The sequence below is a fragment of the Aythya fuligula genome, chromosome 5 (genome assembly GCF_009819795.1).
Source record: "Aythya fuligula isolate bAytFul2 chromosome 5, bAytFul2.pri, whole genome shotgun sequence".
In the NCBI taxonomy this organism is placed as follows: Eukaryota; Metazoa; Chordata; class Aves; order Anseriformes; family Anatidae; genus Aythya; species Aythya fuligula.
In genome coordinates this window covers 49,133,710-49,146,474 of record NC_045563.1, presented here as the reverse complement: position 1 = coordinate 49,146,474, position 12,765 = coordinate 49,133,710, and the positions used below count along the sequence as shown (strand labels likewise).

The window sequence follows — 12,765 nt, the reverse complement described above, 5'->3', positions numbered from 1 at the left end:
ACTGTTACTTTCAGTACTTAGGACTTTATTTAGGGCAAACAGAACAATCTTTAGCAAACAGCCATGAAAGAAATATACCCCCTACTGCATCTGACCGGAGATGAAAGCTTTAACATTGTGATGTGGTTAGGGTCCTGATGCAAGTGATCAGACTGTATGACTTCAGTTCTGGCTTCACTGTCGTGCCACTTAATGTTCTCATGGAGCAGCTCTGTAGAGCTGAGCTGGCTTTCAAGGATCACATTGCAAAAATGGAGATGAAGCAAGGGGGTCTTCATGTGATTGGGACTTGTTGATTCACGGAGGAGGGGGCACTAACATAACTAAGCTTCTAAATAAAACAGAATCAGGGTGCACAGGTCAGAGTATGAGGTCTGAATGCGTGTCCTTATTCCCCCAAGGTTTTCCATGCTGAGCCTGGAGTTTGATTACATGTGCCAGTATGATTATGTGGAGGTCCGTGATGGGGACAATTTGGACAGCCGAATAATTAAGAAATTCTGTGGAAATGAGAGGCCTCCTCCCATCCGAAGCACTGGGTCTTCTCTCCATGTCCTTTTCCAGTCTGATGGATCCAAGAACTTTGATGGATTTCATGCTGTCTTTGAAGAAATTACAGGTAAAATAGTCCCAAAAGTGGAACATTCCGCTCATTCTCATTAATTCAATTTCACTAATCTCTCTCCCTGTTTTGCTTCATTAAAAACTTTCATGCTGTGTTGCCAACAGCAACTTAAACAAAGTCAGTGCAAGGAAGGTTCAAAAGCCATCAGATAACACGTGAATGTGAGGTTCTTCTAACAAAGACTAAATTCCCTCTATCTGTGTGAAGAGCAAGCACATCGGCGAGCACAGAAAGGCTGCTGTGTTGTGAGGCTTTGCTGTGTGAATACGAGAACTAAGAGCACAGAAGGAAATAGAGGAAGGGGCATGTATATCTTTGCAGTTGTGGAATTGCTCAATGCTGTGTGCCGGAGCAGAGCCACTGACTCTGTTAGCAGAAACCTGATGCAAAGCCTCGTAATTAGCTAAGTGACAATGTCCTGACATGCCTTTTATTGTCTCATGTATCATACCATTAGAGTTAAGAAAAAAAAAAAAAAGTAAAAAAAAAAAAAAAGTGTGTACAAAGGACAGATTCTTTTCTGAAGAAAAAAATAGGGGCATTTCCCATTCTGTGGTGAACTCAGTGTTATGAATGACAGAAGTAGGGCTCCAGAATTCCAGTGTTTTTGTTCATACTCAATAACATAGAAAGTGTAGCTGGCTCCTGGTTTTGCAGTATGTATGCTCTTCCTGGACCTTTCTTATTTAGCTATGTAGGGAATTTTGGCCCAATCTATCTACAGTACTCCTGGCACAGAAGGCTAATCAGAGCATACTGCTTTGCCACAGATAATCCCTGCAGGGCCTATGGCTCAGTGTAACTTACCTTCCACATACCCCAATGACCCACATTTCATGAGGTTGTCCGGGGTACATCTCTCTCAGGAAGTTTAGTTGGTTTGTGTAACTCCTATATAAATATACAAACCTCCTGTGGGGCAGCTGTTGCCAATGATCAGGGTTGTGACTAGCAATCTGAGATGTGTGTACTGCTGCATGCGGTGCCTGTGCCATTTCTTAGCCTGCCCTGTTCTTCAGCTGTTACCTTTGGTACCCCTTAGTAACGTGGCGGTAGCAGTTAGCTATTGGTAGCTTGCCTGGGCTTACAGCAGGAGAGGTGATATCGAACAAATGAATGTGGTGTGGGCTATGTTGCATAAGGGCTGCCTACACTCAGGAAACTAACATTTTCCATATGGCGCAAGCTGAATTGATTCTGTTTTCTCTGCCCAGCAGGGAACACTTGGTATTCGAATACTGTTGAGCACTTTATTTCCGCCCCATTTTTAGTGGTAATTATTCTGAGGCTGGGTGGTTGCAAGTGTGGTAATCCACACAGAGCATGTTGCAAAGGGCTTCTTAGAGTTTGTGAGGAGGTCTCATTGTAGGCTTTATTATGAGGCTGTTCTGGCCTAATGTGTAGCTGGAGTGAAAGGCTTTTAAAACACTCCCAGTGCCTCTTTATGTGAAGCATTAACCTGGCCAGCAGGACGGTTTAGGGGAAGAATACGGCGTGCATGGGGCAGTGTAGAATTGAAAGCAAGGGCAGCACAAGATCGAAAGCTCTGGCAACACATTGCAAACTGAAGCATTGCCCCTGAAATTTCCCTCTGTGCACAGCCTTGTGAAAAGCCAAGGTCTCGGGAAAAAGCTGCTCGAGGCTTGCTAGAGCAATTCCCTGTGGCGCAGGTGAGAGCTGCAGCAGCAGTTGTGCTTATAGGGTGTGGAGATGATCAGACGTTGCCAGCACTGTAATGGTGTAATGGGGAGGACTGGAAAAGTGGCTTGTGCCACTGTTTTCCCTTCTGCTGAGCTTTGTGCTGGCTTATCAGTCACAGCCTGCTGAAGCAGTGGCACTGACTGCACAGAGGTCACTGGTTCGACAGCCAGAAAGATTTTGATTAATATAAAATAAGCTGTGAAGCCTATATTCCCCTTTGGAAAAGTTGCTGCAGGTGTAGTTATTAAAGGAAGAAACCACACAACCTGCTGCTCAGCTGCCTGGTCTGGAAACAGGTGTTAGGTCCCTGAGCTCTGTCACCCATCCCATGCTAAGTGTCAAATGAAAACCAGTAATTGGCATGAGTGATGTGAAGCCACTCAGCAGACTTCAGATGAGAAGGATGGAGGGCCAGATGGGGAGCCATCAGGATCTCCTAGGGATTAGACATATGTTGGATCTGTTTAGATGAAAGCCTGTTGTTGAATTTCAGTACCACTTCACTTTCTGTACCCCCAAGCTAGTGATCTTTGACACGACATAGGGGCTTTAACATTTTGTAGCACTGTCCCATGTTGTTTCACTGAAGCCTGGCAATCAAGACTCCTTTAAAAAGAAAAATATCTAGTGCTCTTGAGAATCAGGCATTTTCCAGGACAGTATCTGGCACTTATCCTCATTTACTTGTTTCTACAGAGTCATGAGACAAAGCTGGGGTGAGGACAAAGCTAAAAGTTCACTGGCTTCAAACCAATGACTGCAAAATACCAGTCTATACAAGCTCTTCTGCTTCTCTTTCCCTTTCTTGATGATTCTTTAGGATAATTGGATACAGTACAATTTCCACATATATATTCCTTTTCAGAAACAAGTTATTGTCCTTAGTTCGACCTTAGTCCTCAAAGGGACCTGGGAAATATTCATTGCCAGGTTACATACCAGTTAGTGTTACATCACCACGTCAAAACCTCTGGAGAAACCTATATGTGTCAGCTTTATATTTCTTGTCTGGATGTAAGGAATTCCAAGTTCATGCTTCAGGTGAAGTCTTTGCAAGGAAAACTGCTTATTCTGGTATCTGTGATTCTGAACTGCAGCAGGGAGAATGCTTTAAATGTGATAGCATGGGACCTTCAGGTGTCGGACATACTCAAATCTGAAACGAAATCTAAATCTTGTAATTGGGATCTACTTTCTGTCTGCTGAAACCAGCATTCAGTTTTGAAAATAATCTAGACTGAAACTATGTCTTTGCTTTTCTGAGAGTAAATGAATATTCTATTCCATCGTCTTCCCTTAGAGGCCAAAAAATGTGTATGTGTTATTGCACAGTGCAATTTGATGATATTAATCAAATATTGCACATTATGATGTGCAATGATATGATTGATGATATTAATCAAATATTGCAATTTGATGATATTAAATGGCGTGTATTAATACACAAACAGTGTATTAAAATACACTGTTTGATGTGCATCACTGTTAGATTTGTGATATGCAAGAGCTTCCTCAGCAGGCTCAGGATCATCAAGACCGCTCAGCTTCTTGAACCGAACACCAAATAAATGTTCCTCAGGGGTAAAACAACTTGCAAGGTCTCAAATGACATATGCCCAATACAAAACCAAACCAAAACAAAACTATAGCTCCTGTAATTCATCCTTCAACTCCAAGATGAATGGCAGGAGAAATGTAGCTTGATATTAAACTTCTTTAAGGCTATAAAACACTAAGCCCTAAACACTGTTGGAGCTTGCTGTAAATTATATTTCTTCCATAAACCTTTCTCACCACTGGGCAGCAGGTAGAGGAAAATGGTAAGAATAAATGATGAATGCTTGGAAGAGAACTCCCCATCCCTAGAAGTATAAAAGAGCAGAAGTGTTAGGCTGTTTACTGTCTTCCCACCTTTTTACCAGAATATATAATTCTGGTAAAAGACGCAACCATCGTGAGGAAAAATATATAAGAACTCCAACCTATCAGAGACCATGAATGTTCTTGTTTCTCTTTTATAGCTTGTTCTTCATCTCCATGTCTTCATGATGGAACTTGCATTCTCGACAAAAGTGGTACCTACAAATGCGCCTGTCTGGCTGGCTATACGGGGAGCCGCTGTGAAAACTGTGAGTACAGGCACTGTGTGTGTGACCAGCCTCCAGGGTTGTTACTGATGCAGGTGCTTGAATGTTAGGAGTGTCACTGGTATGTAGGTTAGGTTAATCACAGCGCCAGAGAACACACCGAACTACTTCTGGCATTTATAGACACATTGCATGCAGTTTATGATTTCCACTGAAAAGCTCTGAATCTTTATATCTGTGTGGAAGAGGGTAAGACAGAATTGGAGCTGAGAAACAGCATACGAGAGGTATACCTCTCTCCTGAGAAGGTCAGTCCATTACAAGATTTCTCGTCTTCCCTCACAGTGGTCTGAAAGTTAGAGCACTGGCGTCATGAATGACAGAGATCCTTGGGGTCAGAATGAACAGAAAATGGCTGATTCTGTCCACATCTGTCTTCGTAGTCCTCCCTGTACATATAGATACACACCTGCTTTTGTTCTGCCAAGTGAATTGTAAATTAACTGGATTCAAATCTGATCAAATCCATTGTCTGCTCTAGCAATTTCATTTTTTCCATGCTTGAGCAAATGTCTTCATCTGACAGGGCTTGAAAGAGCAAGAAAGAGTAAAAATTATGCAATATATGCTATGATGAAGGCTATATCATCTCTACTGGCTGAAGGAAGCAGTATGCAATATTTAACGTCAAAGAGCTGAAGCTCCAGCTGACCCTGGAGGATTTCAGTGATACTAGTGAAATCCAGAAGGGACTATATTTGGCCCAAGTATGGCTTACTATGGCATTGCTTTGGCACTGATCTGGCCATAAGGCACACAATGCCTTGCCTGCTTTCAGAGTTTTCAATTCTATTCAGAATAGCCACTATACACCAAACCTCACCACTTCAAAATCTTTTCCCCACTTGTGCCATTGTCAGAAATGGGTTTCTGTCCTGGAACTGCTTTTACTTCATCAGGGGAGTTAAATCATAGTGACATGGTATCTCCTTACATTGTTAAATGGATGATTTTGAGACAAAAGACCTTTGGATTTCTATGGATCCAGAACTAGCTCATAAGACTTGACTTTTTTTTTGGCAGACCAAAGGAGAGGTAGTTTTGCATATTCTATAAACCCCAGAAGTTTTGGTTCAGAAAAGGGTGCCACATTCTGACAAATTGCACAGATTCCTCATGTTTTTGGTATGGAAAGAGCTGCTGAAAATTGAGGGTTCAGGGCTAACATGTCTGGCTCTTTTGCTAAAAAACCCTTTTCTGCCAGTAGCAGGTCATTTAGGGACTGCAAACTTGAAGCTCTTCTCAACTGCTCAGTGAGATTATATTGCTGTCTGTAGGAGAGAAATTAAAAAAAAAAAAAAAAGGTTCCTATCTGGTTCAGAACCAACCTAAATTTCAAATTAATTAAATTTCCAGCAAACCTCAACCCTACTTTTGGCAGGCTTTACAGTACAGTCAAGGGAAGAAATGAAGTCTGAATTCTTGTACTAGTTTTCTTTTGTAATTCCAGTATAGAAACTTCACCCATGCAACACAAGCAGCAAACAACTGAGGAGGTAAAGGATAAACAATAGGATGAGACTTCTATTTTAGTGTAAACAATGAAGGCTGTATGTAGTAATAAAGCAAAGGGAGGAGATACTTATAAATATATACAGTAAGGTCTAACTTGACAGGAATCCTTTTGTTTGATTTGTGAAAGAATGGGGCAGGTGGATAAAATACTGTTACTTTATGATGTTTGTGGTTGTATGCTGACCTTTTCCTTAGGCTAGGAAATATTTCTTTCAACATCTGTTTTGCTGTCTTCCGTAACAGGTAAAGGTTGACTTTTTTTCCTTGTATGTGAACAGCAAACCTCACAGTACGAGGAAATCATGGCAAATCTCTGTTCTCTCTGGCTTCAAAGAAGTATTTTTAAAGATATTTCCTGCAGTTTTGCCAAAGCATATCCTAAGTATTTTCCAGTGTATAGGGGAAAAAGAGGCAGAAAATAAAAGTTTGATTTGTTTTCTAAGAGCAAATGGAAGAACTGGAAAAAATATTTGTGGCTATAATTCTTTAAAAATTAGTCATTTAGTTTCCTGAACAGCATTGCAGTTTAAATATTAAAGGGAGATCACATCATGCTCAGAATCATTCTTTGTGTTAGGTCTTGCAGCAGCAGAGCTGTCTTTCCTGTGACTTGTGAGGTGGAGCTGAGGTTGTAATTTTATTTCTGCAGAAAACGGTCATAAAATGGTCACTGTTGGAATATCGAATATGACTTTGGACACGGTGATCGTGATTCTTTCAGTCCAGTTTTCTTGGAGCATGTCAGGTGCAATCCCATTAAAGACAACGGATTTATGTTGATGAAAAATAAGTATAAGAGCGAAGAAAATTAGAGCCCCTTAATGTTAAGTGGATGTAGAAGATTTGAGGTGGTGCAACAGAAGGTAGCCAGAGAGATATGAGAGATTTAGTCAGAGAAATCCAATGGGCTTGCTTTGGAGAAAAGGAGGCTGTGGGATTATCTCACTGAGGAATAAATAAAACAAATTCAGCAATAGACATTCAGTGACTTGTATCCCCCTTGATGAGGAACTTGTAGAAGTCCCTCATCATCCCAACACAGCTATGTCTTTTTGTCTGTTTCCAAGTCTAGTTTTAAAGGTGTGGGATGCACTGTGGAAATTATGGAAATGGCTTTAATGAGATAAACCTCAAGGAACCTATTTTTTCCTCTGTTAAAGTAAATTCTATCTCTTTAACAGGATGATCAACATTGGTCAAGCTACTTTCCTGGGGTAATATCCAGCCCTAATTGCTGTCAGTTGCAATTTGCAATATTAATAAAATGATTAAAGGCACAGATTGCTGATTACTAGTACTCTCTTCTCTCTTCCTCTGTGGCAGCCAGGCAATTGCCTTTTTGTTTACAATCTGAGGGGCTAATACAATCATCTAAAGGCATGAAAGTTGAAATGCAGGTTCATTTCTTTCTTACAGCTGTTAATATTTCAATCAGCCATACTTATGACTGATTCACTGGTCAAAAAATTCCTATTTTAAATAAGTCTGATTTGACTCTGGAGATTATTTATTTATTTATTTATTTTTCTGTAAGAAATTGTAAAATAGATGCTAACCAGTAGAGTGAGATCTTTACTTCTTTCTTCTCTCCTAAAACACAGTAAAGAAAAGGCCTAACGACCAGCAACAAATACCTTCTTACACATAAGCATGCTTTGTTATGATGATACAGTAAGTAGAGAATCTTAATTCCTATTTTAAATACTTGGACTTCTTCCTGATCTTAAGCTGAATTTGCAGTATACCAGCACACCCCTCCCAGTGACCTCTGAGCCATGCTGATATGATTGAGATCAAACTCAGGTTTTTCTGTATGACCTCTGTCTATTTTAATGTAAATACTCCTGCAATCAGAGGTGTAAGAAATGACAAAAAAAGGATCATCTTGTTCTCTTAGCCTAAAATATCCTGAAATGGAGCAGCAGCTTCCTCAAAAGATATGTTAGGGAAAAAAAAAACAGCTGATTAGTGGCCTGATCCTGGAGCTCTACATGCTAAAAAGCATCCACACAAATATCACACTGTCAATGACACTATACAGTGTGATGCCTGCTTGTTCACCTCAAACTTAGCAAGGTCTTTTCTAAAGTCTCAGTGTTGAGTTTGCCTTCTGAAGATGCAGCTGTAGCAAGATGGTACCCTGGTACCCCATGGCAAATGCTCTCACCCTCTGATTGTTCTCCTCCTAGGACAGGGTGTTCTGACTCAAGAGTCCTCCCAGGGCCTGCTGGCCCCAAAGCAAGAGACCTTGACCTCATCCTGCCCTGAAATTTCCTGTCACCTTTATTTTAAACAAAGCCAGGCAAACTAGAGTTCCTACGCAAATAAGGGATCTCGTGCTGAATGGGGAATTCAGGGCTCAGATCCGATTTCCATTTTCATTCTGTTTCTCGCTCCTTGTTGCCAAGAAGAAAAGCTTTGTTCTGCATCCTAATGAAGGGTCTGATCCAACTGACTAAGCTGTATAAACTAACTCCACGCTGTAGCCTTTGATGTTGCTGGGGCTGGCCTTACCATGTTGCAGTCAGCCTCTGAATATAGCTTTCAGACCCTTCCCCACTGCTGAAATAATCCCCTTCCATCCTTCTCTCCCCCGTGAAACTATGACTTGGGCTGGTTCTTAGGGATGGCCTCACCCTTCACTAATGGACTGATATTTAAAATAGGAAGAAAGCAGTAACACTCCCCCATCCTCTGCCTTCTTCTGCTGCGGGAAAAAATGAGCCCAGCTGTCAGCGTTTGGCATAGACTAGACAGTTTTAAACTCAGCAGAGTCTAGGATGAGGCACAAGGGAAAGGTTCTGGATGTTAAACCTATTTTTCTCACCTAGCTATGGACATGTAATGTAGAGACTTCTAAGGATATACTATTTATTTTTTTTACTTATGTCAGAAAGATTCTCAATAACAGGTCAAGGAGCACCATAATCACTGGTGTATACTCTGCCATTTGTAGCCTGCATCTGTTAAGCCACGCATACACTGCATATTTATAGCAGACAACTTCAGGTGTAAGAAAATGCCCCTGAGCCCTTTCTTGCCATTCTGGCTAGTCCTATAATTAGGAGTAAAGGATAGTGGCCTTTTATTCACCATTACTGCACAAGGGCTCAATTACCTTGAGACCCATACCCCAGCAAAAACCTTTAACTGGAATGTGGAAATCCTTGGCTTTTGCAGGCCTGGCAGGGGTAACAGGCTAAGGCTTAAACCACCACCACCCTTAAGCCTGTCATGGCAAAGCTGTGATGTGAACACAGTCAAGATGTTCTCATAGATAGCTTGTTCTCAGAACCTTCCTGGGACTCCCTCTGAGAGGCAACGTAGCATCACTACTGTGCCTTGAGCACTGTCACTCACTGAAACTGCCCTTTGTGGGCAAGCCTGTTCAGCAAGGCAGTTTGTTCAGACAGGATGAGGTACTTCTGCAGAGAAGACATGGCCAGTGCAGTCATACAGGAAGCTTTATTGGCCCACATTTCTCTGCATAGCTGGGTAAGACAACAGTACTGCAGTCCTCGGGTTTTAAAAGTCACCTTCAGAGTTTGGTTCTGGTGGGATTTTGTTATTCTCCTGACCTGGTCAGAATATTGTGATACCGGCTAGACAGTTGGTGGGATGTTGTCGCTGCTCCTCTGTAATACAGTATGGTGTCACCCAGGAGAATTGTAGAATCACAGAATTTCCCAAGTTGGAAGGGACCCACAAAGATCATCAAGTCCAACTCCTGGCTCCACACAAGAACACCCAGAAATCAAACTGTATGTCTGAGAGCATTGTCCAAATGTTTCTTGAACTCCAGCAGGCTTGGTGCTCTTACAGCTTCCTTGGGGAGCCTGTCCCAGTGCCTGAGCACCCTCTGGGTGCAGAGCCTTTCCCTAACCCCCAGCCTGCCCCTCCCCTGTCCCAGCACCATGCCATTCTCTCGGGTCCTGTCACTGTCCCCAGAGAGCAGAGCTCAGCACCTGCCCCTCCGCTCCCCTGTGAGGGAGCTGCAGGCCGCCATGAGGCCTCCCCTCAGCCTGCTCTGCTCTGGGCTGAACAAACCAAGGGACCTCAGCCACTCCTCACACATTTTGCCCTCCAGACCCTTCACCATCTTTGTAGCCCTCCTTTGGACACTCTCTAATAGTTTTATGTCATCCTTATACTGTGGTGCCCAAAACTGCACACAGTGCTCGAGGTGAGGCCGCAGCAGCACAGAGCAGATCTGGATGATCTGTCCCATGACCAGCAAGCCACACTGTGCCTGATGCAGCCCAGGATTTGGTTAGCCCACCTGGCTGCTGGGGCACACTTTTGACTCATATTCAACTCACCATTGACCAAAACCCCCAGATCCCTTTCTGCAGGGCTGATCTCCAGCCTCCCATCTGAGTCTGTACGTATATCCAGGGTTGCCCAGTACCGGATGCAGAACATGGTACTTGCTCTTGTTAAACTTCAGGTGTTTGGTGATTGCCCAGCTCTCTGATTTCAAGATGTCTCTGCAATCACGTGCTTAATATGTGTGATCTGCATTGTTTAATGCCTAGTGCATGTATTCAAAGGGCTTAGCTTGAGATGGAGATAGAGGTTTCTGCTCCCACTTTACAGTTCAGTATATTTCCTGGAGGTTTTTCCCTTAGGTAGAAGGATGCCAGAACTGTTCACATAGCAACTGCCAAACCACAAAACATGGCACCCGATGTTTTAAGGCAACCTAACATCAGTTTTGGGTTATCTTAATTCACTGAGCTGTAGACTAAAGGTCTTCATCTTCTGTTATGCAAACAGCCAAGATGCCCCCATAAGGAGAGCAGGAACATCTAATAGGAAATTACTACAAATGTCTGAAGCAATCAACAACTGCTGCTTGTGAATCAGACTGCACAACACTTGTCCTTAACACTGCTCTTTCCTTCAGCTCCATCAGTACAACTACTGGATTGGGCAAGTCACGGTTTGTGCAAGGAAGTTGCTAATACTGTTTAGCAGTGCTTGGTTTCATAATATTTTTATAGAGTTTTGAAACCCCAGTGAGTAAGTGTAGCTGATAACAAGGCTTAAAGAGACAGGATAACTCCTTTAGTGGCAACTTCTCTTGGTCCTTTATTATTTTCCCAATGTTTATTAAGTAGCCATTTTTAAAAACTTCTCAAAAAAGGCAACGTGTCTGGTAAAAAACATTCTGCCCAGAGCATAGCTCTAGGCATTGCTATCATCTAAATCAAAAGTTGTTTTCTCTGTGATGAAATCTATACAAGGATAGGCCTGCTGTAGGAATAGAGGTGCATTTCTAAACCACGTTAAATCAATTCATAGGAAATCTCCACTCCTTACACCCCAAAACAATCTTGAGCATTTTCCTCAGTCTGCTAACATGCCTTAGAGTAAAACCATCCAGGGGATTCTCCTTGGTATGACTTGCCATATGGAAAGACAAATCAGTATTACAGGAGGCCAGTTCAGCCCAGTCTATGTTTCAGGTATTCTTGTCATTCTGGACAGCACAAAGCTACTTTTCCCTGTCACTGCATCACTGAATCACTTAGGGACAAAGTCATCCTCCCAGGTCTGCTCCAATCGATGGTGTAAATCAGCTCTTCAGCATGGCAGGCCAAATAAAACTTTGCATCGCTGACACACTTTGGGGTCACCCTTTGGGGTCTACCCTTTGCAGAGGTTGCTGACTATGAGTTGCTGGTATACATCTGTAAGCTGCTGATGGAGATGTTTTCTGCCTCCTAGCTGAGAGGCAGGGGATTATCTTTTGATTTCTTTGGAGTGAAAAGAAATGAGAGAAAGGCCCAGAGCAGTTATAGATTTGGGGTCTCTGCCTCTAACTGCTCCTTGTCCTCTCTGAAGACTACTAATACATAGCTCATAGCTTTTTGGGTGCAAATGTGGAGCCTGCGCATTCTTTCAGTGTTTCAGTGCTTCGGGGTAACCTTAAATCTACTTTGAAAGCTTGTTGGAGTAACCAGCATGCTTAAGTGCTGACAGTTTCACTCCCCCCTCCCGTCCCCTCCCGTCCCCTCCCCAGTTCATTCAAAGGCTTTGTTCCTCCTTGAGGATTTTACACGCAAACATCTCTGAGGCTAGGTACCTTAGGCACTTCCCTTTGTTGTGCTCTTGGGCTTGATTTCACTGCCTTGCACACTCCTTGCAGCTGATAAAAAATACTACCAAGGCAGGATGGCCCCAGGCGGTAGGCATGATGACACAAATGATCAGGCAGTATCTCACTTGCTCTTTCTTATGGCTCCCATACTCCTCTTTGTATTCTTCAAGAGCTCAGCAACTGTGTTTCACAGCCAACCAAATTGCCCTGCTACTTCCTTAGTACTCTCCTGCTTTTTAATTCCCGTAATTTTCTTTTTCCCTATACCCTCATCTCAACACTTGGTAATTTTGATCTCTTTCTCTTAAACAGGCAATGCCAGATCATCTTTTCTGCCTGAAATCCAGCTTAGATCCCTTCCAAAGACTGAATAAACTATTCTCTCAGCCACACCGGAGTGAATCTATCTCATTAAATGGTGTTTTCCTGTTCCTGTTAATGGACATTCACAAACATTGTTTCAAAGCAACTTGCATTTCTTTAGAATGTCTTTCCCATCCGGCATTGCCTGGGCTTGTCCCTGCTCAGCTGGAAGGCTGACATCTCCAAAATGAAACACCTCAAGATGATTTACTCTCTTTTGTCATTTGGTATAATAAGGAGCATATCAGCTTCTCTGTGGCTCTACAATCTTCCCTGTGAGCAGATGGTGCTCTCCTCTGCAGCGTGATATT

The 12,765-nt window shown here is 42.6% G+C and overlaps 1 protein-coding gene across 3 annotated transcripts in view; it reads left to right on the top strand.

Annotated features, from left to right (window-relative positions):
- PAMR1 (peptidase domain containing associated with muscle regeneration 1) overlaps positions 1-12,765 on the top strand; it is a 52,358-nt gene that overhangs the window by 21,194 nt on the left and 18,399 nt on the right. For all 3 annotated transcript variants that reach the window (XM_032188809.1, XM_032188808.1, XM_032188807.1), the window contains exons 5-6: positions 402-619; positions 4,348-4,455. In XM_032188809.1, coding sequence (XP_032044700.1) covers positions 402-619; positions 4,348-4,455 — 326 coding nt within the window. The remainder of the gene's footprint in view (positions 1-401; positions 620-4,347; positions 4,456-12,765) is intronic.